We start from the raw sequence: 26,339 nt of genomic DNA, 5'->3' as shown, positions 1-26,339 counted from the left end.
GCCATGCACTAATGCAAAGTTAGATCCACATCAATTTTATATTGTTTGCAAAAGCAGGCCAAACTTAGCACCTCACCTAAATATCTTACAGTTTGATATCACATAGGCCCCTAATTTTCTAAATTATCTTATTTTGTGCCAAAGCTGTACATCTCACATACTGTGTATTTAAGTTGATACAAAAAAAACTTCCCTGATAAGTGAACACTATGTCCCTTTGTTACAGGTGGATGGAGACACTGTGACCTTCTCCTTTGAGATGAGGAGTGGGCGTGAACACAACACACCTGACAAAGCCATGTGGGGCTTCCTGGTCACTGTCAGGGCCCAGGTAGTGTATACATTTAGATTGAATTTTATTTTTGACATACATTATCAGATTTATGGTTTAGAGGAACTAACCCATTCTAGATATAGCTACAGTATTTGCACCTTCGCCAAATAATGACAGAGTGATCTGAGTGTTGAGTAGTAAATTTCAATCATTTGTACCTGATATGTTTCTTGTAGAGTGTTGTCTCCTTCTCTAACTCAGTTTTGCATAACAAGAAATCTTCGTCTTTAAGGAATCCACGGAGGAGGTGTCTAGTGGACTTCCCTTCCTGGCTGATCTGGCCCTAGGTCTTTCCGTCCTAGGATGTACCATGTTGCAGCTTTTGTACAAAGGCCCTGAGAAATCTCCACAGGAAGTCAACTGTCAGCATCTTCTCAAGTCCAAGCTTTTACAAAGGTTTGTGATTTTAAAACTAGAAGTGGAAATATGATGGGGGGGTCACGATATTTCCTTACTGTAACTGTTATGTGGTGAACAGTATCTAGAGTCTGAATTTCTGCAAGAACATAAAATAGGAATTGAAAATGTTGTTTAAGGCATTTGTACAATAAATCATGTTTATAATAAAGTGTCATGGACAAACGATTTTGATTCGTTATAAATATAATTTGTTGTAACCAATCAGTTTAACATGTGTTTAAAGATAGAAAGAAATGGAACTGACTTTGTTGTAAGCATGAATTCATTATAAGAAAATAACTGTAGCTATGTTATTTTGATTTTGAAATAAATGTTTGTGTATTTTATCACAAAATGTACAATCATATAGTTTATAATGAGATGTCAGAGACACAGTAATGAGTAATATCTTTCATTTCTTCCAAATCAGTTCATGAATAATTTTCCTTTTTTCCTGAAAAAAGGTGTGTGTGGCAATCTGGCACAGATCCTAGTGCCCTACTTGATAGCCCCTCTTCCCCTGAGGATAACGACGACACTTCGCTTGCCAGGATTAGACTCTCGATGGAAATTCTACAGAACCTTAGGAAGCTGTGCAGGAGACAGGTCCCTCAGCTTAGACCCAGCATCAGGTACTAAATTGACACTGAGAATAATGTGGTGACACTATTATTTACCCGCTGCTAAGTTACTTTTATACCTTTTTTTCCTCTTCATAAAAAAAAAATCAAACAAAGAATGTAAGAACATGCTTGTATCATTCTACCGGTAATTTATATATCTACATGCACATTATAATGAGCTTTATATCTGTACCTACATTTTTATGGCAATGAAAAGTCAGCTAAAGCAAATGTCTTGTCCCCTGTAGAGATGTGATTAACCCTGATGATCTGGAGGAGAGAATCGTGTCCACTGTACTGAAGCACCTGTCTCTACAGGAGACCGTGTTTAAACTGGCCAAGGCCGAGCACCAGCAAACGGAGGAGTTCATATTACTAAGGGCCGTCATACAGGAAGTTTACTCCAAAATAGACTCGCTGCTACGGCAGCTTCAGGTAACTCTCATGTGTTTCTTAGGAGAGGAGTTCTAGAAAATGAACAAACATGCACCGTTGAACGCTTGAATAGGATACAAAATTTCAATATAAGTTTTTTAGTTTGAGATGTTAAAAGTATGAAAATATTCTCTGTTTTTTCTTTTATGTACATGTAGTGTTTATGCACATTATGTACAGAATTTTTTCTTGGATTTTATAGACTCTAGCAGAACTGGAACAGAGATGGCACAATGAAGTACTTGATCAGAAAGAGGGAAATACCACCATCCCTCCTTTTTTCTCTGATTTCCATTTACAAGAGGTACATGTATGTACAGTACAATACATGTTAACTGAGTCTTTCATTGCACAAACCATTCAAGATTTATTGTCTATCTTTTAGGATGATTTTCTTCTAAGTTGAACTGCATAAAAAAAGTAGAAAATGTATATCCTCATTGTATAGGATTGTATATGATTATGATTTGTAGACAAAAGGAAAGGAGCTTGCCATGTTATGCTTTGTGAAGGAGGTCACAATGGACTCTGATAGTGAGAGGGCTGTCAAAAATTTAAGGTAAAAGGAAATAACGGTTCATATATGTACTTGTATGGTTGGACTTTGGCATCACAAACTTTGATATCTTGAATATGATTTACACGTACCGTTAAATGTTTAAGTGAGTTGGAGGTCTCAATCATTTTTTCTATAAGAATATCCTCGATGTTTTCAACAAATTTTGAGTTTTCATTGTATTCATGGGTTATATGTTAAATTACTTGACATGTTTACCACTGTTACTGTATATTCTTCCAAAAAATTATAATGTTTTTGCTTTTCGTGCAGAGAGAAATTTGACGATGATGTCAGCAATGAGACTTTCTCCTCTTCGAAATCTCTCATGCCTCGGACCCAACACATTATGAAGGGCCTCAGAGCTAGACTAGACCTACTTCTGCAGGTCACCATAGCCCCAGGGGAGGGAATTCATGTGGCCCGATCAGTCTCCAACAACCAAGAAAGTGGTATGCTAGTCAGATACTAGGGTAACACTGTGCATGCTGTCGTTTCATTAATATTCGCTGACATCAGTTTTTTGTGGATTTTGTATCATTCACTGTTTCTAGGACGCCAGAATTTATAAGGATTTGGGTCCAATGTTATTCTTTGGTTAACATTTTAAAATTCTTTTGATCAAGGAAATTCATAAAAATTTGATGTTGATCAAATAATGATGAAACCGCAGTTCTAGCAAAGTCTATTTCATTTCCCTTCTTTTAAAATTGCAATGTAAACTTATTGGATGTATAATGTATCAAAATCAATTGATTGTCCCTGGCACTTCTTTATAATCTTATTTTTCTTTTATGCTATCATGCTATCAATATCTGATATTCAAATATTTTATAATAATTTTTATGTGATATCATTATCTGTTATTAAATATGATGTGATGTTTTTGTGGTCAGTGATGGGGGTAATGGTGAGGTCGGACACTGACGTCCTGTCACAGATCACCCGGAGTATATCCGTTCCCACTGGAGTGGAGAGTTTCCAGGATGATTCCATCCTGGATATCACCATCAAACAAAGGTAGTACATGGCATAGGTTCTCTGATAATGGGTACCGGTAATCTCTTTAAGTAGCAGCTTGTGCAGGATGCTTGAAAAGGCTAATTCATCATTTGTAACTCTTATTTTCATAATGAAAATCTTTTTGGATTTTAGGAATTACTTGGAGCCAAGGGATTTCCTTGTATATTTTCTGTGTTACTTGCAAGCTTTAATTCAAAGGAGTTATTTTAAAATGCCTCTGTTAAAGATCCATTGTATTTAATTGGTTATTTTATTTTGTTTCTTGTTTCAAAGGAAAAGAAAGACCCATCGTAGGACCCCGTCTAGTGTACTACAGGATCTAGTGGAGGGGGAGGGTAGAGACAAACCCCCACACATAATTCTCATCGAGCAGTTGTTTTCCTTTATTGGAAGCAATCCTGAAAAAGCAGTATGTGAAATACTTGTAAAAAAAACCTGTAAACTTATGTCACTTAATACATGTAGATAAGAGGATTTACAATCATGTTTATTGCCATGTAATTGACCACTTTGTGCAAGAACTGCCAAGGAGTAGAGAGATTGTTCTTTTAATGGACTTTTGTTTTAACAGATCTCCCCAAATGACTTCCTGGCAGCAGCAGCAATTCGGCTGAAGAGAGGAAACACACGTAAACAAGCACTGATTCACATGAAGGAATTATTGACGGCGGCCACTAAAGTGGGCGGAGCCACTCACCTCGTGGCAGCTGTCACCTCTGTCCTACAGTCAGGACCATGGTAATTCTCTCTTTCTCAATTTTTACTTCAAGAAAAGTGTGTAAACTTGTATTTATGTCCATTATTATAAGTTATCTAGATTTTAACAGCAGTAATGATTGGTCTGAAGTACACCATTTCTTAAACAAAACTAGAAAAAAAATCTTCAGCAATTAAACGATGAAGTGTATAGTCTACATATTGATCTTAAGGAAATAGATATAGAGGGCTATGGTTGCTATTTATTTTAATATTATGTTAATCATGAAAGTTAGTCAAGTGGTATAATGCTTTATGAGTTGTTTGATTATGATAGTTAGTTTCCACAATGAGTCTTTATGATGTGATCTATCCTCAGTGTGGAGGAGCTGACCTGTGGAGGGATGGTGCCACAAGTGAGGGAAGCCTTCGCCGAGACCATGACTGCTGTGGTTCAGCTGGCCAATAAGTACCCCATCGCCTGCTCCAACAGTATTGGACTCCTGTGTACTATACCATACACCAGGTAATGGTTGAAATACAGAACAGTCTCTCTGTGTTATTTTAATGATTGGTGTGTTTTTGAGACTAGAAAATCCCTTTGAAATATAGACATGGTTATAATACACATTATATACTAATAAATAGGTTTACATGTACATATATTATCAATTTAAACTAATTTCTGTTAGATGATACTTGTAGATTTCCTAGTGAAAAATTTGTACACATTTATTTCTTCTTTCAGGGCTGAGGAGAAATGCCTGGTTCGGTCTGGTCTGGTCCACCTTTTGGACAAGTTGTGTAGTCTAGCCAATCTGAGGTCGGACACTTCAGACACCCAGTCTGTCAATCAAAAGGTTTCCACCATGGCGTGGGCAGGGTTTCAGGTCCTGGCTAATCGCTGTGTCATGTGGGAGACAGAAGATGGTAAGTATTGAGAAAAACATCACCTCCAGCAACCCAGTTGTCCAATTCTAGTTCATTTTAGAAACGTTAAAGATAATTTATAATTTCTCAAGTTTGGGGCATGTTTTCAATCCTGTTAGAAACGGAAATAATACAATCTAAAATCAATATAAAGTCTCCAGTTTTGAGGATTTGGCATGCATGGTTACATGTACAGGTATATTGAAAAATCACATCCATCATGATACATGAAATATTTTTTTTATAGGAAGCCAGATAGAGGAGTTGGAACACTCGGGTCTGGCCCGTCAGGTGTCGGTACTACTCACCAATCATCTGGCCCGAGCCACGGAGTGTATCGGTAACGAGGCGGCCGGCACTGAGGCACTACAGGACGTCCTGAGTCTGTTAAACACGCTGGCGCGCAGTAGAATGGGGAGGGCCATACTGAGTCAGCCAGCATGTGTGTCCAAACTCCTGTCATTATTACTGGATCAGAGGTACGGTCGTATGATCTCTGGTGTAGCCCGTTTATCTGTTTGAATAGCTAGGCAAAAACATCCTGTTGTTGCTCTATAATTTTTATACAAATAATAAGTTATGAAAGATTTTGCAGATATCTTTGCAGAAAATGTTTACAACAGTGCTTAGCTGTTGGTTTTTCCTAAGCCTGCAAAAAAATTTGACGTGTTTATTAAAATCATTAGATTGAAACAGAAAATATTCAGTAGGTTGTACCTATCAATGAATATGGGGTGGAGGGTGGAAGGGATACTCATAAGAAAATTAAAACTTGATATGCAGAAAAATACAGTATCATGGAGTTTCATTAGGTCATCATGTCCATTCTTTGTTTCTTCAGACCCTCTCCAAAACTTGTCCTGATCATCCTACAGCTGTGCCGGGTAGCCCTGCCCCTGATGAACACCGCTGACTGCGAGCAGGTGGAACTCCCTGTGTGGGGGCAGCACCTGACCAATACTCACTGGAACACCTCCGAGCCCATCACCGACCCACCTGCCAAAATCGTCAGCCTCCTTCTTGCCAAGCTGGGAGACTTCCTTGTTCCAGGCAAGAAACTGTGTGCCTAATTTAGCGTGGAGATTTCCTAGCTTTGAGAAATAAGATTATTTAGTTATTTTAATGTTTCTTCGAATTGAAAGTACATAGGTATATAAACATGTACATAATTTGGTTCACGTTAGCCATCCCATTGATATTTACAAAGGTAACATGTAAATGGAAAGGAAGACATTGCTGATGAAATTAGATTTTTTCTTAATGATCATTACAGGTGATTATGCCACCTTAGTAAGTCGACGCCCCTCTGTAGACTTGTCACAGGGAACAAAGTCAGCGGATAAAGAGAAGTCAGAAGAATCCGACATCCAGGCAGGAAAACTATCCGTATTTATCCACAAGCGAGAGGATCAGTTATCTCATGAAGTCATTCAACCCCTGCTGGGGTAAGGGAACATAAAAAATTTTCATTGTTTGATAGCTGTATATTACATGTATATCGAATGTGGAGGTGTTTTTCACGTAAATCTGTTAGTGATTCTAATTTTTTCACCAATAGATCTGACAACAGACCATTCAGAATTGGAGGAGGTGCAAACATGGAAAGAGTGGTTCGCATGGACCGAGAAATGACAAAGGTTTGTTCATTAAAAATAAACATATATAAAACATGTTTTTGAATGATTTAATCGAGAAAAATGATGTGCCACTTTTGATGTTACATGTATTCGAATAATAAGCATAAGCAATATCATAATTTGGTCGAACACCTTGGCATTTATTTATAAATTTTTTGTCTGTTATACTGAAGCTTGGTAAGGCAGAGGTTACAACAGAAGATGCTATAACAGCCTTGAAAAAGGCAGCCAAGTGGGCACAGATGGGCTTAGTTGTGTCTACTGGCCCACCTGTGGAGAGTGGGCAGGCAGACACACCCACCGGGGACAAGAAGAATGTCAGGAAACAACCAGTGGATGTAGTGTGTAGGGAGAAGAATACAGAACTAGCCAGGTATGATATGTTTGTTTTGAGAGAGAGAGAGAGAGAGAGAGAGAGAGAGAGAGAGAGAGAGAGATGGTGGTATTTGCATTCAGAGAGAGAGAGAGAGGACCTTTGAAAAGATTAAGAATCATTAACTCAAGTCAAAGTTTAAATCTTTTACTCTTTTAAATAATATAAACACAGTTACCATTAAAACTGTTCCTGTTATTATGAAGAAAAAAATTTCATTAGATATTGGATATAAATGACAATTTGGTCTTTGAATTTTCAGAACTGACCCAATCAGACCATTTATAAGTGGACATGTAGCAAACAACATGGCTGCTGAGGTGATAGCCCTACTCCATGGTCTGCTGAGTGCCCCCGAGACCCACTCCGCCCAGTCATGGTCAGAAGCTGTGCAGAGGGTGAGCAAAAATTGACTGCTCTCAGAAGAATTATCACTGGCTCATATTGAATTCTGTGGAATCATTTATATATTTCATGTGAACCAATTTTTCATGAAGTAACGTTCCCAACAAAACATGAAACAAAATCTTGATTCATCATACATAGTAGGAACTCTACAAAATTAAATTTTGATGAAACCCTAAAAATTTTCAATCCATTGAAAATTAGTCTCTACACAGATTAAAATGTAAAATCGACAGTAAAACACACACTTTGCTCCTTTAAAGATACCTTTTGAAATTAAGCAATGAAACTTCACTGTCAGTTTTATGAATTCTTTGGAAGGTAAGTGCTTGAGACAATGATACCCGTCTTGGTATGATTCAGGTGTTACACAACTCGCTGTCCTGTCTGCCCCTCCTGCTGGCCTCCCTGGACACCCTGTCCTCCCCCCGCTGTAACAACAGGCAGCTCATGTCCATGTCCAAGATGGCCAACGCTGCACTCTGTGCCCTGGGAGGATTCACAGAGATGATCAAACCAGGCTGTGAGGTCAAGGTAACAAGAATTTCTCTTCATAATCACATGAAATTCAGCTTAAAATTCACATGAAGTGAATTTCATGTGCAGTCAAACTTTGTTATCTCGAAATAGATGGGACTGTTTAAAAACTTTGAGATATCTGAGTATTCAAGATATCTAGGGTAAAATACTTAAAAAATAAGTGTTTGTGACGTACAAATCACTTTCACATATTTACTATTTGAGATATCAGTGTTATAAATATCGAAGTTTAATTGTATATATTCAACAGGATATGACATGGTTTTGTGTTATCTTACTTTAAAAATTTATGTAAACTTCATGTGGGAAATATCCATTAAAAAATTTCTTATGAAGCTCTTTCAACATAAAATTCAGAAGAGGCTCAAATAGCAGATTTCTGTTTTCATTAATTGATTTGTACTCATTCAAATTTCATTTATCATGCTAATAACTACTTTGCATTTTTGTAATGGAGGTGGATACTTAAAAATCTTTAATTGCTGTTGGTATTCATAAAATGTATGTATACCTGTTACACAGATGCTGGGGCCTGGAATAGATGACAGCCAGGGGACAGTGCTTAGTGTGTCAGAACAGACCGGGATGGTCACTATACAGCTCGACCCTGAGGGTGGTGAGGATCGGCACCCCCGCTACAGTGACACCATTCAGGTCCCCATCACCAGGGTCATGCCAGTCAGGAACGAGGTGAAGTGATGCTTTCACTTTTGATTTCTCCCATGGAAATATAAACTTAATATTTATTTCATTGGCATTAGAAATTTCTTAACTTCAATATAAAAATGATTTTCAGTGTATAATAATGATGCTATGAATATGAAATTTTTGAATCATGAATATGCCTATTTATTTCTGTGACATAACAAAAGCATGGTTTGCTTAAAGTTCAGTATTTAACAACATGACTGCAAAATTGATGAAAAATTACGTTGAGCCTTATAGAAGTAAGAAACATAAATATAGATGTATTTATTCTAATCACAGATCTATAAATCCACCAACGTACCAGTCACAGATTCTCTGGTCATGGCCATCAAAGCCATCCTTCTCCCCCAGGACGACGGGACCTGTCCCCTCCAACAGAACCTGCCCCTCAACGGGGATGGCAACAGTCTTAGTAACCAGATGTCCCGAGTGGTGGCCGAGCTCCAGACTCGAGCCTGCATGGTGCTTGCTCAGTATCTACAGGACATCGAGTTCACCAAGGAGTTCATTCAGCATTGTGGATGTACCATTGATATACTGAAGTCACTGGCCAAAGATTGTAATTCAGGTACGAAAGTCGGAGACATTGAGCTTTTAAATAGTAATAGTCTGTGGATCTACTATTTGGTATGCTGAAGTCCTGAGCTATTGATTGTAATTCAGGTACAAAGTCAGAGACATTGAGTTCTCAATAAGCCTTATTCTTAAAAAAATTGTGGTGATAAAGTTGTAATTGTTTTTTGAATTGTTCTTTGTAGGAGACAGACAAGCAGTGGTTGAGACCCATTGTGACAGACTGAGATTACTCTACAGAGACTGTGCTAAACCCCCTCCCCCACCTAGCAAACTAGACAGCCGAGCTGTAAGTCACAGTCTAATCTACAAGCTTTCTTTCAAATTCAGCATAGAGATTTTGTGAATTACAAAACAGTGATCTTTCTGTATAAGGCACTGGGTTATAGAATTGATTTTAGTTATACATGTATATGGACAATGTATATAAGGAGGTTTTTACTTTTATAAGAACCAGGAAATGATGTTGGATGCCAATAGATCCTTTCCCCCTGTGCGGGCCTCAGTGTTTTCCCAGGCGATGACAGGAGTTACTTTCCTTGGAGATCCCAGCACAGGAAGTGGACTCCCTCGAGGAACCATGATTTATGCCAACCAACCAATCCCTCAACAGGTAAAATTCTTTGAGAAATAAATCTGTAGGTTTTTGAACAAATACATTTTGCAACATTTAATGTTTTTTTACGGAATGTTTATATGTTATGATTTTTGCATCCAATTCACTATTGGCCTTAGACCAGTTCTTGCCAAGTACCAGTTCTTGCCATTTCAATGAAGTATAACAATTTCACATGCCAAGATTGAGTGGTGGGGAGAACAAATACGTAATGAGAATTGGCCTGTACATAGTATTTTGATGTCTGCTGTAGAAGGCCTAACTGCTTATTATAATAGTTGCATCCCACTTAATCATTGTTTTATAAATCATTAAGGCACCTGCTTTCTACTGGGAGCTGGAGATCTGTTCCTTTGGGGACAGCCAGGAAGAGAGTGGGGCCGTCATCTCCTTCGGATTTGCCCCCTCAGCAGACAAAAAGGACGGGGCCTGGACCAACCCTGTAGGAACCTGCCTGTTCTTAAAGTAAGTACATTGTACTTGTTTGTAAAGTGCAAAGTATTATAACTTGAAAGGCCAAATTATTCATCAGTTGATATTGGACCTGGTTAATTCAAAAATAGAAATGAATTTCAGATTTCATTTGACAATGTCTCGATGACATGTGATGGAGTTAAACAAAAATATCTAGTGAGAAAAATCTGACTATGCTTGCTTAAACAGAAAAGAAATGAAATACAAGACAATGAACTTATGTTACTAGTGGTTAATTTTTCTTGTACTCAATTAAAGCAATGGCAAGGCTGTTCACTACAATGGAGCCAGTCTGCTGCAGTGGAGGAGTGTACGACTAGACGTAGCCCTCAATGCTGGGGATGTGGCTGGAATAGGGTGGGAGAGGACTGGGGAATCCCCAGTCCAGGGACAGACCCCCAGGGGCAGGGTCTACTTCACATACAATGGGCGTCGCCTCAATGCCTACATGGATGATGTGTCAGGCGGGATGTTTCCAGTGGTTCACATACAGAAGAAGGTGTGTAGAACAAACCCCAGTTGTTGTCATTTATTGACATTCTATAGTTCCACTATTCCAAGTTAATGAACTGTTCAATTCAATGGCATTTGACATTGAAAATATAGTACATTCTGGTGATTAATATTGAAATTTTTAAGATTTAGTTCAGACATTACTTAATATCACATAAATTATTGACAGAATACAAGGATCAGAGCGAACTTTGGAACGAGGCCCTTTGCCTTCGCCGAGGGACAGCAGCACAAGGAGGCAGCTGATGCAGCCAATGACCTGACCCGGGAGATAAGGGAAAGCTTTGGGCACCTGCCATTCCACCCTCATTCAGACAGTGAGAATGAGGGCAGCCCTCAGCCCAGCCCCGACAGCAGCTCCCCTGAGGAGATCCAGGCCCCTAAAGGACCCCCTTGTAAAACCGCTACCATTCCCAAACCTCAGAGTGGTAAGTGATGGTGTAGAAAACACAAAAAGGTGCGGTGAGAAACCCACATTACTGTAAACTGTAATATTCCCTACCAGTAAAAAATAAGTTATAGCAGAAAAAATGGAAATTTATCTCCAGTCTTTTACTTTCTAATGTAAAAACAATGGAAATTCATTCTCTGCGTAGAGTTTGCTAATTACCTTGGGTTACAGTATGTCATGACCTTAAACCAAAATTTTTAGGGCAAGTTCAAATGCACAAAAAATATAATACATTATTATTCTCTCACTGGCAGTATTTTATAATGAAAAATGATAAGAATATTCCAGGAATACTTGACACAAAGATTGCAATGGACTTAAAAATATGTGTTGACTTAATGTCATCGTGTTAGGGGGATGTTCAAAGCCAGAGCATTTGATTACTAAAGATTATTTTCATCTGGGGGCATCATTTTGTGAACTTGCTTATACTTTTCCTAACTACATTCTCATATACAAAAATAGTATGCAAGTTGTTTCTATCTTGAATAGCTTACAGCCCAGATGACTGCCTGAACTTCAAGCTCTTTAGTTGCTATGACAACTTTGTGACTACTGGTCCAGACCCTCGAGGACCGGTCCTACAGGATGACGAGTCAGACGAGGAGGTGCAGGAGGAGGACAATGGATCCGAGGACCACTACGCCCTCCTGGTGAAGGCCTGGGAACAGAAGGTGTTCCCTGTCATCAGAAGGAGGTTCAGAAATGAGGCGCAAAGGAAAGACGGACTGGAGCAGATCAGAGGAGCCCTACAGCTAGGTGGGTATAGCTTGTTTTAGGGGTCAGTTATCATAATTATGCTCATAAAATGGGAAGATTGTGATCTAGAAAAAACACATAATGCTTGTTTTGATGTTTTTATGTACTGTACACTAGAATTGTAAAATTACATATTTTAATAATTGACATTTTTTCATTAATTTTGTGTAGCATAGGATTTAGAGGTTTTAGGAATGCAGATTCTGGTATCTGTAACTGTAATGAATATTTTAAGCCTATGAAAACCTGTCCTTTCTTTACAGACACGGAATGTAGTTTGTAATTTTAAGTGTTGCTTTCTAGGCATGACAGATATAGCCAGACAGACAGTGGAGTTCTTATACGAAGAGAATGGAGGCATTCCAAGAGACCTCCATCTGCCGACCATAGAAAACATCAAGGAGGACCTGGCAAAGTTCACCATAGAGAAAGTGAGGAAAGGCACCACTGTGGTGATCAGGAACACCGCCGAGACCTCCACCGCCGGCGCCACTGTGCTACCCAAATTTGCTGTCCGCAGTATGCTCAAAACATTTGGTCTAACTGGAAATGTTCTCGATGTAGACAATGTAAGAAAATCTACTAATTTCTGAATACATATATTAGAAGAAATACTAGTATGCAATATACATTATTTATCACATGTTTATCTCAATATACGGTTGATATCACTCATGGGATAAATTTTTGATATTCCACTGTGTGTTCTTATGCCACATGACGTCATAATTAAACATTACCTAGTTTTAGGCAGATTATTGACGTAGAATGAAAAAATAATTAAGATGAAAAGGGTAGAGTTATAAATGTGCAGCATTTAATGCTGTTTCAATTTTTTCTAAAAATTAATAAAAATATACCAGAAAATGAAATGTTTGTTTCTTAATCTTCAAGGTACTTTTTTCATGCGTAAAGTTGTTGACATCTTGTAGTGAATGTGTTGTGCAGCTCACAATTATAATATTTACAGAAAGATTGAGGTTTAACAAAAGATTGAGTTAAACTTGTGGTAAAACTTGTGATAAAAAAAATCTCTCATGATTTGCGATGGTATATGATTTTTATCCAACTCGTTGTGTGTTTTCCATCTCCTCACCAAGGCTCGGGATAGAAAACACACAACTCGTTGGATAAAAGTCGTATACCATCGCAAATCATGAGATATCCCATATATATATATACAGCTTACTCCACTTATATTGAACTCGCTTATTTTGAAGTTCCGCTTATTTTGAAATAGAAATAAATCCCCCGTTTTTGCCTCTCATATTCTTTGCATTGATTTCCCGGATATAATGAAATCGGTTATTTTGAAATATCACTTATATTGAAGCCACTGATCGGTCCCCAAAGGTGATAATTAGTTGTTTTTATAACGGTTATATTGAAGTTCTCCCTGGCGGCTGTCGTCACGGTTGGTGACAGTAATTATGCCAGACTGACCGGTTGATATACAAAGGTGTGAATTGATAAGTTCTCTTCATGTGTGTTTTTATACTTTTATTAAAAAGTAAAATTTATTCACTGTTTAATTTTTTGTTTTTACGAATACGGATGTATTGAGGCTAGACGTAATATGGAAACCCCACGGAATAGAAATACCTTATCTCCGGACGCTAAATACAAACTAGTTATGGCTATTGATGAAAGAACAAAGCCTTAATTCGAAATAGCTAAGGATTTTGAGATTATCGCGTGTACACTTACGATGATATACAAGCGGCGTTCAGCAATATTTGAAGCGTTTGAGTGTGGTGATTTTTCTCTAACGTTTTTCTAAAACGTAAAAGAATGCGATCCGAGATTATGATGAGGTTTAAGATAGCAACAAAACGAAACTTACAAAACTTTCGGATATAATTTTAATCAAACTTTCAAGGACTAATGTTCTATGTAATCCGTTTATTGTAATAGATAAATGATGATCTAATAATTTGTTCGGGTTTGGTTTTCTATGCTTACATCGGGGTTGAGCTTTAAAAAATGGCGGCTTCACGTCAGTCAATTTCGCTTATATTGAAATACGGATATATTGAAATAATTTGCATGGTCCCCTGAATTTCAATATATCCGGAGTAGGCTGTATATATACTGCTTTAGGTTTTGTGCATGATTTTATGCAGAAATAAATTTTAAGCAATTTTTAAATTGCACAAGCATAGATTTTACAAAAGTTTCGGCCAAATTAATTTTTTTCTTTTTCTAAACTATAATTTTATAGATCTAACAAATGTTGACTCTATTTCAGTCCAACGAGATTGTACAAGTTGAGGTATATTTGAGGAGTGAGGGGGTGCTAGTGCGGTTTTGGTATCCCATAGAGATGCTAGAGAGGCCCCCACAGGGTCTGAGGAAATCAAGCATCACAGGAGGACAGATCCTGGACACCTCCAATATCTTCATTCACAGGTCAGAAGATTGAAAAGGAAGTTGTCATTAGCAAAATCTTATTGTGAACTTGTCTTTTACGTGATCATATCTTCTGAGAAGCCCCTTGGGCTTCACAGGATTTGATCACATGACCAACCAAGTTCATATCTGGTTAACTTTTTAACATGCTGCTTATTTCTTAATTCAACTTGGATTAAAAATTGATCAAAAAAATACTTCTGGTTAATGAAAAAAGCATGTTGAATTAGGTTTTGTATTCAGAAATTGAACATTATGCATGTACTGTATGTCTATCAACTGGTGTACATGTATGTCAAAATGGCTTATTTTTTTGTTAATTGGAGATTTGTTGACCAATTTTTAGACATGAAGAATGCAGGTACAGGTTTAATCAAAACATTTCATGTTTTACAACTTGTATTTATGGTTATTTAGAAGTATTTTGTTTTATTTCTATAGAGAATTGTTATGCTGTGAGTCTGTGTTGGCCAAGATGTACTGCAGAACAGCCTTACTGAAGCTGATTGACCACTGTAACTCCCCGGCGATGGAGATTGTGTCCTGTTCTGCCAGCAGTCTTGGCTCTGGAATGGCCGCCAGTGCTGCTCTACTACAGCTGCTGGACATTGAGAACCTACAGCTCTTGTCCAATGAACTCCTGTGCCCCCCACAGTCCCATGGAACTGTCATGGCAACATCACTCACCACTGCCTCCTCATTGGACAAGTGCTTAGCCAATCAAATGTGTTCTTTGACTAAGCTCTTGTATAGAGACGAAGACAAATTGAAGAGAGAGTTAGCTGTGGCAATAGCGAGGGCTGCCAATCAAGGAGAGGATTACTTGATTGAGTTGACGACTCAAATCTGTTTATGCTTTCAGGTATTATCCAGCCCTATAAGCATAGAAGGTCTAAAACCCTCGTACTAATCTAAAAGCGTTTGATGACATCTATCATTTGATACTAATTACCGTATATCCGGGGTTTTTTTCAAGTGTCACAAAATTTGCTAAAAATGGGGAAAATCTGTAACATTTTTAATTTTCGTCAGTGATTTTTTGCAATTTAAAAAGTTTGTTATAGGAAATGATACAGGATATAATTTCTGCATATTCAATTAATTTGCGATTTAAAAGATATCGTGAAAAAAGAGATCATCGCGAAAATTACCAGATATACGGTATTTTCAATTGAAAATTTGATTTGAAAAGACTCAATTTTCCCCTACATTTTTAATTTATCATGATGAAATAAAATAAACTCAAAATTTGAAATTAAAGATAGGAAAAAAAAGTGTTTATGTTTGTATAATTTTTTTTTCAGACTGCTCCAGAAATGTTTCCTTATGAGGAATTTCCTGTCACCGAGGTCAAGGTTAACACTGACCTTCACTTCCCCGGGGCAGGCTGTCTGGTGGTGTCCTGTAAAACCGACCCCAAAGCCGCCAAAAAAGAGTTAGTTTTTGTTAAATTATTTCATACGATGTACATGTAGTTCTTGATTCAAGAACATACCCATAAAATGTGAATAGACTTGAGACCAAATTTAAACATGAGATCACTTTTAAAATAATTCAAATTAATTCTATGAAAGATGTGCTGTTGGTATTTATGTTACAATACAACACAAAGGGATAGCTGAAATTTATGACCCACTGACGTGTAAAGCAGCTCAGAGAGAATGTGGTATTATTTCGGTGTATTTCTTGTTTTATGAACAGTACATCTTTGTACAAGTCTCCATGGGCCAGAGTGTTTTCCTACACGGGACATAGAATAAAGAAAACAGGAAGTGCAGTCAAATTGGAGGTGGTCTGTTACCCCCGGGACACTACCTCCACTAGTAACCAGAACGAACAGTACACCCCCGCCATCATCCCCACCGACAGGGTCCACATCCGACTGGGTGTGTCCCCTCCCCCAGGTATCATCCTAACCATCCACGCCCTACCCCCACAGTTTCTGCTGGCAGTGGCCTACATAGAGACTCTTATCACCGAGAAGTATGGCTGTGGAACCCGAAGCTGTGGGTCGAGGGAGAGCTGTAAGATGTCGGACAGTCAGCTAGCATTCCAGAGCAAGGATATCCATGATAGTCTGTGGAGCGTGGATAACATAGTGATCTCTCCACCCGTGTTCCGCCACATGATTGAGCTACTCTGCAGGTAATCATTAACTTTATAATTATTCCTCATAAACAATGATAAAGGTACTCTACAAAAAATACTGTAAAAAAAATTACATTTCGCTTTGTATTCTATTTAGCGTTTTTGGCAGAATGGGACTTTCACTTCCTGTAAATTCAAGGCCATCACAAAATGCCATGCACATATGCCTAAAAATAGTAACATTTAGGAATACACTAATTCAAATCCATGCAAACTTGTTGGAAAACTATTTTCTGCCAAATATTTATTATACACACCAAATATAATTATATGTGTACAGTAATTTTTATGTCAAATTCTAGCTACCGGTACTTGTAACATGACCACACAAATAAGTAGTTTCACCCTAAAATTTGATTACCATATGACATTTTTTATAGACATTTATGGATGACCAATACCCCGGCCATCATCAAAGAGTACCTATTCCACCTGTTGGCTCAGTCCCTGAGAATCCTACACTACAGTGAGGGCTGTAACAGTAGCAAGCTACCCACCCTAAACCCCCACCTCAACCCCTCCACCGGTCTGCTGGTACAGCTACAGGCCGAACTCCGCCGACTGTACGAGGAGGAAACCAAAGGTAACACACTTAACAGTGGTATGAGACACATTGAGAAATATGTCACAAGGTGAAGGTGTCCCTTACCTTCTTTTTGATGCAAAGAAATATTCAATTTATTAAGATTAGATTTGGCTTTAATTTGTGGTTAAGAGTTTGAGAATGTATATTTGTTCTATACATCTTTATATAGCTGAAGAGTTTATGTTATTAAAAAACCGAAAAATGTTATTGTAATTATGTTTTAAGAATATAATAAAATGTAATAAAAATGTAATTAATTGTATGAATTTATATTACCTCTATAGATTGGCCCTCAGGAACCTTAGTCAGTGGATCAGGCATTGGAATAGGAGTGTCAAACAAAGGTCGATTTTCAACTTATTTCCATGCTCTAATGGAGGTCAACCTAGCCGTAGCAGAACTGAGGTATGAGGACTACTTCAAGCCTCCTCCCAGCCTCACAGCTCCATCATCTTCAAACACCACGCTGGAGACCGCCTCATCCTCCTCTCTTCAGACACTCAGCAGTCCCACTTCTTCAGCAAAGAGGAAGAAGCTGAAAGCGAAGAGAGATAAAGAAAGAGGAGGAGCTGTGCCGAAGAGGACCACAACTCAGAGGACCAGTGAGAGCGACTCCTCAGTGTCTGTCAGCTCCGTGTCCTCGACAGAAGTGGTGCCTACTCCTCCCTCCTCCTCTACTACAGCTGCTGCTGCTGCCTCCTCCTCATCATCGGGAGCTTCCATGGCGACAGCAGCCAGTGAACCTGGTAAAGGGGATCCCAGTGGCACCAATGTGAAAATGGAGGACATCCTGTGGCTACACAGAGCTGTGACAGTGTCCAAAATTCTTAGGTAAACCTTTTTTTAAGAATTACTAGTTTTCTGTGTTGACGTTGCAGACCTATGATTCTGGGCAAAGTTCAACAAATAAAAAACACCCAAATTCTAAGTTCTATCTTTTGGGATTTTCATTCCAGGTGCTTGGGATTCAAGGAAAAACATGGAAGACGTTTTCTGAATGATGCAATATCTGATGCAGCAAAGCTGTTGACAACTCCGTCGGTAGCAAGCCGCATGCTGGTGATAACAGGAATCCCTCCAAACCTGTCCCCAGACACAGTGAAACAAGCCATCAGAGCCTCATGCAATGCTAATGGAGGTTTAGAAAGGGATGAGATCTTTCTACCAGAGCTGGATGTCCCTTCTGAAGTCCAGCAGTTGCCATCAGAGCCATCAGATCAAGAGTCTGCTGGAGCATCTACAGAACAAGTGGAAAACAAGCCAGAGGAAACTCCTACCAAGCATATCAAAGGTTATGCTGTCATTAATGTCCTATCCAAAGCCAAGCTGGAGAATGTAAAAAAGACCTTGTTCAAAAACAAAGTTCTGGTGAGCAGTTTGACCCAAGATCAAGAAGAGGCTGGCGATGTGCCAGAGGAAATGTTGTCTGTAACCTCGGTCCTTCCGACCTTGGTGGGGGAACCTCACGCAAACACGGCCATAGAGGAATACCTCCAGTACAAGTTCTTCAGTGATGAACAGCAGAAAGAAATGGTGGACCCTGCAACCCTGGCTCTTACAGAAATATTCCACAGCTGTTTCATAATGGAGCACAAACAAGGGGGCAGTGAAGTTCGACACGAGTCTGGGTTTATCTGTCTAGGGAAGGACCAGATTCTGCAAAATGTGCAAGAGAACTTGTTGTGTGTGTTCTTCAATAACATTAGGCCTCCAAAGAAATCCCTGGCCGAGCAAACCATGCATATCCTGCGACGTTATGGGATGTTGAAATCACCTGATAAAGAGTTGTAAGGACAACACAAATTTTTAATCAATTCCCTTCCATACATCTTTAGATTTTGCATTTATGAACTCCTTGTAGTCTTCTGTAAATTGTAGGGAGATTAGAGTGGTATTCACTTGATGAAAAAAAACACATGTATTTGATATCTCCAGTAGAAAGTTTAAACTTATTCATTCTTGTAATAAAAAGATAAGGATATCTAAATTTTGTTACATTTACAGATCTCCTAGTGCAGATAAACCTGGAAAAGGGAAACCATCCAAGAAATCTCCCAGAAGCTCCAAAGAGAAAGTGGTTCTTGGAGTTGTGGAGAAGTATATATTATTTTTGTTAACTCTAAAAGTCAGTCCATATTATGAATTTTATTCTCAATCGATTTTCATACAGTATTTAATTTTGAAGGTTATTATATCTGAAGTTTGATACCATCTATTTTAATGAAATCAAATCAACTTAAGAATTCACTTGTAACTTCTATTCTTTGATGATGATTTAAAAGGGTAAACCAGAGAGACAAAAAGCCAAAAGGGAAAGATTTTTCAGAGAAGAGTTCCAAAGAAGGTGCCACATCAGACCCGGTATCCACCAAAGGAGCCAAGGTAGGGGAATGTTGAAGCAGTCAACATAAATAGTCTGCATGTATAAGTAGTTTTGTGTCACTTTGTACAATGTGGGTTTTCTGGTTCTTGATAGCAATCCTGGATGCCAGAGGAGGCGAAATATCTGACCCTAGACGGATTCCTCCAGTATGTGATGGATTCTGCTAAACAAGACATCCGCACTGTGTGGAGGGCCATACTGGCATGTGGATTCGACATCCACTTTGAAAGGTTGGACTATAATATGAATTCATTATATGAAGTATGATTGAATGGCCATGCTTGAGGTCATGACAAAATACATGTTTGTGATGTTTAGTTTTGTGTATAGTACATTTACAAGTCTATGCAGACTGTAACGCATGATCTGATTTCTGATTGTCTCTCCCACACAGGTGTGCCTGTCTGGACATGAGCCAGGCCTCACACATGGCCAGTCAGTGGACCCCAGAGATGGATGCCGCCCTGGTCCTACACATCAACTCCTTGTCCCGCAAACTGGCCATCGCCACAGCACTGCTACATCCCCACGAAATCCAAATCTCAGAGGCAGTCCTCTCCAGTGAAAAGCTCAACTGTTTACAAGGTGAGTGAAAGGAAACTTAAAATGTTTACAAGGATGATGAAAGAAAAGTTTAACTGTTTTCGGGTGACTGAATAAAAAGAGTTCCATTTGTATTTTGAAATACAGAAATAGATGAATGAATTTATGTTTATAAACTTTTTATATTGTAATGTAAGTTAGGGGAGTGATATGAGTTTTTTTTTTTTCAACAAGAAGATATTTATCTCCTTGTAGGTGTTCCACTGGAAAGCATCCGGTTACGGTTTGCTCTGCTTCAGTCCCTCAACAATACTCTGGAGACCTTCTACTTGCCCCTGGTGGATCTCCGTCCGGCTCAAAATTACAACCGGAGCACCGCAGCTCTACTGTCCATGCTCAGGGGGCTGGTGTTCTACGACACCAAGATAAACCTGATGAACCGGGTCCTCAATGCAACGGAACAAAGAAAACCGGATCAGGCAGCTCCAGAAATTACACTGGACCCTCTGGAGACCATTCTCAGTAAGAAATACATAGATAGACAATATCTTTTGGTATTTATGAGGATATAGCAGAATTCTAACTAAAGAGAAGTTTTTGGGGTCCTCAGTAAAATTCTTAGTAAATTTTCATTAAAAAACCTCTTGATACACCTAATGTATGGTTATAGTTTTGAGAAACGTATTTCTCTACTAAAATGTTTTACTATGCTGATTCAGAATAAGTGGCAAGTTTATTACTGAGGTATATGTACATACTGCATAATAAATAATTTCTCATATTAACAAAGTTTATATGTGTAATACATATGTATATGTATTCATAAAGACTAAAATATTAGTTAAAGTTTTAAAAAAATTTATTGTTGTAATTTAAGAACACAGAATTGAACCATTTATCTATTTTGAACAATCTTTTCAATTTATTAAAAAATGATGAACGCTGTGAATTTTATGGCATTGATTAAGTGTTTGTGTGTTTTGATGTTGCAGAGGTGGAGAAGAGCTGCCTGGCTACGTGGCTATGTCAGGCCTACAGACAGCTGCTGTCCATTCCATCGCGTCAGTTCTGTGTCAGACTGGCCAGTGGAGGTGATCCAACCTACGCCTTTAATGTCCGACTCACTGGAGAGGAAGTCCACGGAACTAGTACGTAAAACAACCAATGTATTTATGTAGCTGAAATCAATTAAGCATGCTTTGTTACCTATTTTGATAGGCTGTGATCTTCAATTTCAAAAGTTGATTAGTACATGTATTTCATGCAACTTTGAGCTGAGTTAAACAAAATGTGCAGATTATTGAGGATACATGCAACATCATTTTATCATTTTGATATATTGAGGATCACTGTAAGGTATAATTCACTTCTTTTCCTCTGTCCTAGGTGGCTCCTTCCGACAATTCCTGTGGCAAGCTGCGAAGGAAATCAGCGGTCCCTTGTTGCGACTTCTGATTCCCTGTAACAACTCGGACAGGAAGGGCCGCTACATCTTCCGACCTGGACCGATGTCTTTCTCCGAGGAAAGGCTTCTTCAGTTCTTTGGACAAGTAAGACATGCTTATTGATTCTCAAAGTACTTTGGTCGGGTACATTGATTGAAAATATGTCGTCAATTTCAAATGGAATACATGTACTGTACATCCCTGTGCAGTTTGTACATACAATGTTATTCTTATTACAATATGATTTTTAAAAAAGGAGGAAAGGAATTATGAGTGATTTAAACTCTGAATTCAACAAATATTAAGCCTCAGTCTGTAGTGCCTATGTTAACTCTTTGAAATTTTAAGGAGCTCTACATACATAACACTTAAGGTCATCCTAAATTTTCTAACATTGGCTTATTATTATGAATAAGATGTTTGTGGCACCTGACATGTACATTATATTTGAATTATATCTTAAAATTGAGTTGTTGTTTATCCCAGTTGCTAGGCATCACGATGCGAGCGGACATCCCGCTAGGACTGGACATGCTGGCCTGTGTGTGGAAGCTGTTGGTGGGGGCGGAGCTTGACCCGGTCACTGACCTCAAGGAGGCTGACCTACTGACCTACAATTACATCAAGAAGATAGAAATGGTAAGGTGTCAGGGAAATGGGAAATGTTTCTTTTTACCCATAGTTATCACTATAACATTCAAGGTATTACATGATAATATGTTAATGTTTATCTCAAAATTTTCTCAAATAATTGCTTCCATGAACATGTACATGTACAATATTTGAAGTTTTTTTGTAATTTAAGATTTTTTTGTTTAGAGTTATTTTATTGGGCAGTGAATAAAGTGTATACTTTTAAATGTAAATAGGTTTTATGAGTTACTTATGTTTTTCATGCACAGAAGTTGTTGACACATTGTAGATTCTGTATACACTTACATGTTTGGTAATCGTGCTTGTTGTAGGTGGAAACGGAGTCGGAGTTGCAGGCCCTGTGTTCGGGGGTCTTCTCCCGCTTCGTATACTCCTCCCTGGCAGGAGAAGAGGTGGAACTCATCAACAAGGGGGGCACAGTGCAAGTCTGGTAAGTTTGGTTTAGTCTGTGTAAAGAATATCACCTACAGTTCCAAGAATACACATATGTTTTTATAGTTTTGGAGATGGATGTATTACCGGTATAACTGTAAACCGGTATGTTTTACATAAGAGTGGTTGTGCACAGTATTATGCTTAAAACTTGATCTGTATATATCAAAATCCTTAATGAAGTAAACTTTTATCCAAAGATACAATCAATAAAAATTTAAATTGTTTTGATTTATTAACGCATACAAATTTAAAAAAAATCACGTGTTAATCAGTTCATAAAGATGTATTCATGTATCTACTGGATACAAATTCTTACTGATAAGAAATAGAAATAGTCCGAAATGTTAAAAGATAACAGAACATCAAGTTTGCTTGATAGCCAGATGATATATATATATGTATGTGTAGATGACTGTAAAATGCATGGACTCAATCTGATTTTCAGCTGGGAGAACAGACAGGAGTATGTGGACGCCATTAGAGGGCTGAGATTCCAGGAACTGTTGTGTGAAGACAGAGTTAGAGCAGTGCATTGTGGGATAGCATCGATCATTCCCTTTCAGCTCATGGCGCTAATGTCCCCATTAGACCTAGAAATCCGAACCAGTGGATTACCTGTGGTGGATCTTGATTTTCTCAAGGTACATGTATCTGTATATAAAGTGCTCTAGATAATGGAGTTTAAAGTTGAAATAAATAAGAAAAAAGGAACTTTGGAACCCTTTATAGCTGAAGCATTGACTGAACACTATTATTTCTAAGAAGTGAATTTCATTTTTGCCGATTCATAATGTTCCGCGTTTTTGCTCTTCAGTAGGTTCATTTTGGGAAAGAAATTTTTAATGTTTAAATTTTACATATATGTATACCGGTATGTTAATTTATCATGTAGAAGATACTTTCCAATTCTGAATTGACCATGTAATTTTTTGATAGGCCCACACCATGTATCAGGTCGGACTGATGGAGACGGACCAACACATCCAATTCTTCTGGAACACCTTGAGTGGGTTGAGTCAGGAGGACTTGGGGAAGTTCATCAAGTTTGCTTGTAACCAGGAGAGGATCCCCCAGACCTGTCCCTGCAGGGACGGTAATGCTGACTCAATGCACGTCCCACCCTACCCCATGAAAATTGCCCCTCCTGATGGTGTGGGTGAGTATTTTGCTAATAAGGAGTAGGAATAAAGGGAAAATTTTAATCAAACATGTTCCTGGATTTAACCTTTGTGTTTTAACTTCGTGTACAAGGGACAAAAGGGATTCTAAAGTTGCTTATTGGTATTTTCAATTGAATGGTTATGAATACCGGTAAGCGAAGTGTGAGCTTGTATGCACTAGTATATGCATACAGTATTTGAATATTATATAATTGCCAAACTTTCATAATAATGGAATATGAGTTTCTGATTCGAGCTGTTTGATAATTACAGGGCAGCCAGATGAGCGCTACATCCGGGTGGAGACCTGTATGTTTATGATCAAACTCCCTCAGTACTCCAGTCAGGAGGTCATGACTCAGCAGTTAATGTATGCCATCAACTGCCGGGAGGACCCACTCAGCGGCTAGACACCTCCACCACTCAAAACCCTGGATCCTAATACAGACATTAACTATCAGTGGTTCTACACCCCACCACTCAAAACCCTGGATCCTAATATAGACATTAACTATCAGTGGTTCTACACCTCCACCACTCAAAACCCTGGATCCTATTAGATCTCATTTTCATAAACATCAACTGTCAGTGGCTAGAAAACTCCACCACTCAAATTCCTGGATCCTTTTATATCATGGATGTTGGTGGCTCCATACCTATAACACTCAAACCCTGGATCCTATTGTATCTTGTAATTATATTACCGTGGGTGATATTCCACACTTTTATCCCTCAAAACCCTAGCTGGATCCAATCAACTCAGACACACATCAGATCGACTCATCATTATCCTCTCCATATGAAGGATTCTTAGTATTCCTACTATATTTATCAATTGTTCACTGTATGTTTGATGTTATGAAGAAATGAATACACCCATTTGTAGTGGTTTGTTTGATGCTATAAATGTAGCCGTTAATATTGCTGATAGAGTTTCACTTGCACCGGTGTATTTTAATCGTTAAAGCATTTAACCAAATATTGTGTGTTATGGTGTTACATGCAGTGTGTGCTTTTAACATGATTGTGCTGTTATATTAGTGCTATGGAACGATGTAGTGTTAAAATGTGTGTTATTTTTCACAGGCTGTATAGATGTATTGAGGGCACAAACAAAGTATTTCTTTTTCTTCTTATTCTTTTTTTTTCTAATGATTTTTCATTTAACATCCTAAACTTTTTTTTTTTCACTTTAAAGGCATATTTGTGTAAGAATAACCGGAGAGGGATGACAAAAGTGCTAATTGATTTGCAAAATGTGTATCGAAGCACTAGATGGTTGCGAGTTTGTATATACATCTATGTAACAAAATATATTTCTTTGTATATGGAAGTTGAGAGATAGTGGGAAGATATTTAACTATTGAAAGGTTTTTGTTTTAATATGTAGGTGTATATATTAAATTAAGTTTGTAAAAGCATTTACATACAGCTGTTTAAAAACTTTAAGTGAGTTTAGTCTGAATTTTGGAAATATAGAATATTTAAATCAAGCTGGTTTTAGCTGTGTATTGTGTCAATAATTAATCTTTTGAAGTCTACAAATAAATACAAGTACATATTCAGTAATGTGGTTTCATCAAGAATTGTGGACATCAATTTTTGTGGATTGAGTAAAATTTCAATGTTTCACAAACTTGAGGAGTCTGAAACTTGAGTAAAACAATATCATTTATTGTCAAGATGTATGCTTTCATTTTGATAAGCATTGACTCAACAGTGAAATTCACATAAATTGGTGTTTAAAGATTTATGGTGAAACCACAATATGCACGTCAAAAAGGACTCCATTTGAATGGCTTGCTTGTGCATATTGTTTTGCAAAAGTGTTTCTTAAATTTCTTTTCAACACAAGTGGTACATGTAGGTGTCCTGAAAATGAGCAATTCTCTGCTCATTGAAGTAATCATTTTATCTATATGTGTCAGTACTACATCACATAAAATGTGTATGATTTTATTTATTTTGTTCTTTTATCTTACTGAAAATAAACTACAATTAATGTAACAAGTCTTTAGAGTTTTCTTGTGAAATTTCAAAATTGTTTTATCATTATTTGTTCTACTTTCCTCAATTCTAAATGCATGCAACTATGCAATATTTGAAACAGAATATGCATGTATATAGAGATCAACATTCAGATGCTTGGTCTATAATTCATTTGTGGAATATTCTTCAGCCAAACTTTTTGAATCATTCAGATCATAGACAGGAAGAACATTGCTTTTATTACATCTTTGCCATCAAACGTTTTTAACCATGGCAATATTTCAAAATATTAAGAGAGCTTATTTGGTCAGGTTGGTGTTGGCAATGGGTCAAGGTCATTGAGAGTTCAAAGGTCAATTTTCTCCATAAGAAACTGTTGTCATAATGTAGATGTTTTCAAAACACTTCTGTGTCAAGTAACTAGGGCCTTAAAAGTCATGCAAGACTCAACCCTTGTTAAGGATATGTAGTTATATGATCAAGCATTATGGAACCATTTCAATACGAGCTTGGACTTTAGGTTGTTGTGTCAAACAGCAATG

The 26,339-nt window shown here is 37.9% G+C and overlaps 1 protein-coding gene across 3 annotated transcripts in view; it reads left to right on the top strand.

The window, feature by feature from the left end:
* LOC105325950 (probable E3 ubiquitin-protein ligase HECTD4) overlaps positions 1–25,819 on the top strand; it is a 35,412-nt gene extending 9,593 nt beyond the window's left edge. For 2 of the 3 annotated variants that reach the window (XM_034480798.2, XM_034480797.2), the window contains exons 21-67: positions 227–331; positions 567–730; positions 1,198–1,365; positions 1,605–1,791; positions 1,994–2,101; positions 2,265–2,350; positions 2,621–2,799; positions 3,244–3,367; positions 3,644–3,779; positions 3,942–4,108; positions 4,446–4,592; positions 4,815–4,996; positions 5,244–5,475; positions 5,838–6,046; positions 6,270–6,441; positions 6,555–6,633; positions 6,807–7,006; positions 7,269–7,404; positions 7,775–7,945; positions 8,474–8,641; positions 8,939–9,227; positions 9,418–9,521; positions 9,684–9,845; positions 10,165–10,313; positions 10,581–10,821; positions 11,005–11,263; positions 11,779–12,045; positions 12,349–12,614; positions 14,294–14,454; positions 14,896–15,316; positions 15,759–15,889; positions 16,156–16,599; positions 16,983–17,185; positions 17,473–18,019; positions 18,145–18,975; positions 19,193–19,285; positions 19,471–19,570; positions 19,665–19,801; positions 19,966–20,156; positions 20,370–20,636; positions 21,107–21,262; positions 21,501–21,664; positions 22,046–22,198; positions 22,525–22,643; positions 23,094–23,289; positions 23,585–23,804; positions 24,082–25,819. In XM_034480798.2, coding sequence (XP_034336689.1) covers positions 227–331; positions 567–730; positions 1,198–1,365; positions 1,605–1,791; positions 1,994–2,101; positions 2,265–2,350; positions 2,621–2,799; positions 3,244–3,367; positions 3,644–3,779; positions 3,942–4,108; positions 4,446–4,592; positions 4,815–4,996; positions 5,244–5,475; positions 5,838–6,046; positions 6,270–6,441; positions 6,555–6,633; positions 6,807–7,006; positions 7,269–7,404; positions 7,775–7,945; positions 8,474–8,641; positions 8,939–9,227; positions 9,418–9,521; positions 9,684–9,845; positions 10,165–10,313; positions 10,581–10,821; positions 11,005–11,263; positions 11,779–12,045; positions 12,349–12,614; positions 14,294–14,454; positions 14,896–15,316; positions 15,759–15,889; positions 16,156–16,599; positions 16,983–17,185; positions 17,473–18,019; positions 18,145–18,975; positions 19,193–19,285; positions 19,471–19,570; positions 19,665–19,801; positions 19,966–20,156; positions 20,370–20,636; positions 21,107–21,262; positions 21,501–21,664; positions 22,046–22,198; positions 22,525–22,643; positions 23,094–23,289; positions 23,585–23,804; positions 24,082–24,218 — 9,528 coding nt within the window. In that variant the 3' untranslated portion in view covers positions 24,219–25,819. The remainder of the gene's footprint in view (positions 1–226; positions 332–566; positions 731–1,197; positions 1,366–1,604; positions 1,792–1,993; positions 2,102–2,264; positions 2,351–2,620; positions 2,800–3,243; positions 3,368–3,643; positions 3,780–3,941; positions 4,109–4,445; positions 4,593–4,814; positions 4,997–5,243; positions 5,476–5,837; positions 6,047–6,269; positions 6,442–6,554; positions 6,634–6,806; positions 7,007–7,268; positions 7,405–7,774; positions 7,946–8,473; positions 8,642–8,938; positions 9,228–9,417; positions 9,522–9,683; positions 9,846–10,164; positions 10,314–10,580; positions 10,822–11,004; positions 11,264–11,778; positions 12,046–12,348; positions 12,615–14,293; positions 14,455–14,895; positions 15,317–15,758; positions 15,890–16,155; positions 16,600–16,982; positions 17,186–17,472; positions 18,020–18,144; positions 18,976–19,192; positions 19,286–19,470; positions 19,571–19,664; positions 19,802–19,965; positions 20,157–20,369; positions 20,637–21,106; positions 21,263–21,500; positions 21,665–22,045; positions 22,199–22,524; positions 22,644–23,093; positions 23,290–23,584; positions 23,805–24,081) is intronic. The other variant, XM_034480800.2, reaches the window with a different exon arrangement.
* The last annotated feature ends 520 nt before the right edge of the window (positions 25,820–26,339 follow it).

This window comes from Magallana gigas, chromosome 3 (genome assembly GCF_963853765.1).
Source record: "Magallana gigas chromosome 3, xbMagGiga1.1, whole genome shotgun sequence".
Lineage (NCBI taxonomy): Eukaryota > Metazoa > Mollusca > Bivalvia > Ostreida > Ostreidae > Magallana > Magallana gigas.
The sequence above is the reverse complement of the archived record's forward strand: the minus strand, read 5'-3'. Positions and strand labels throughout refer to the sequence as shown.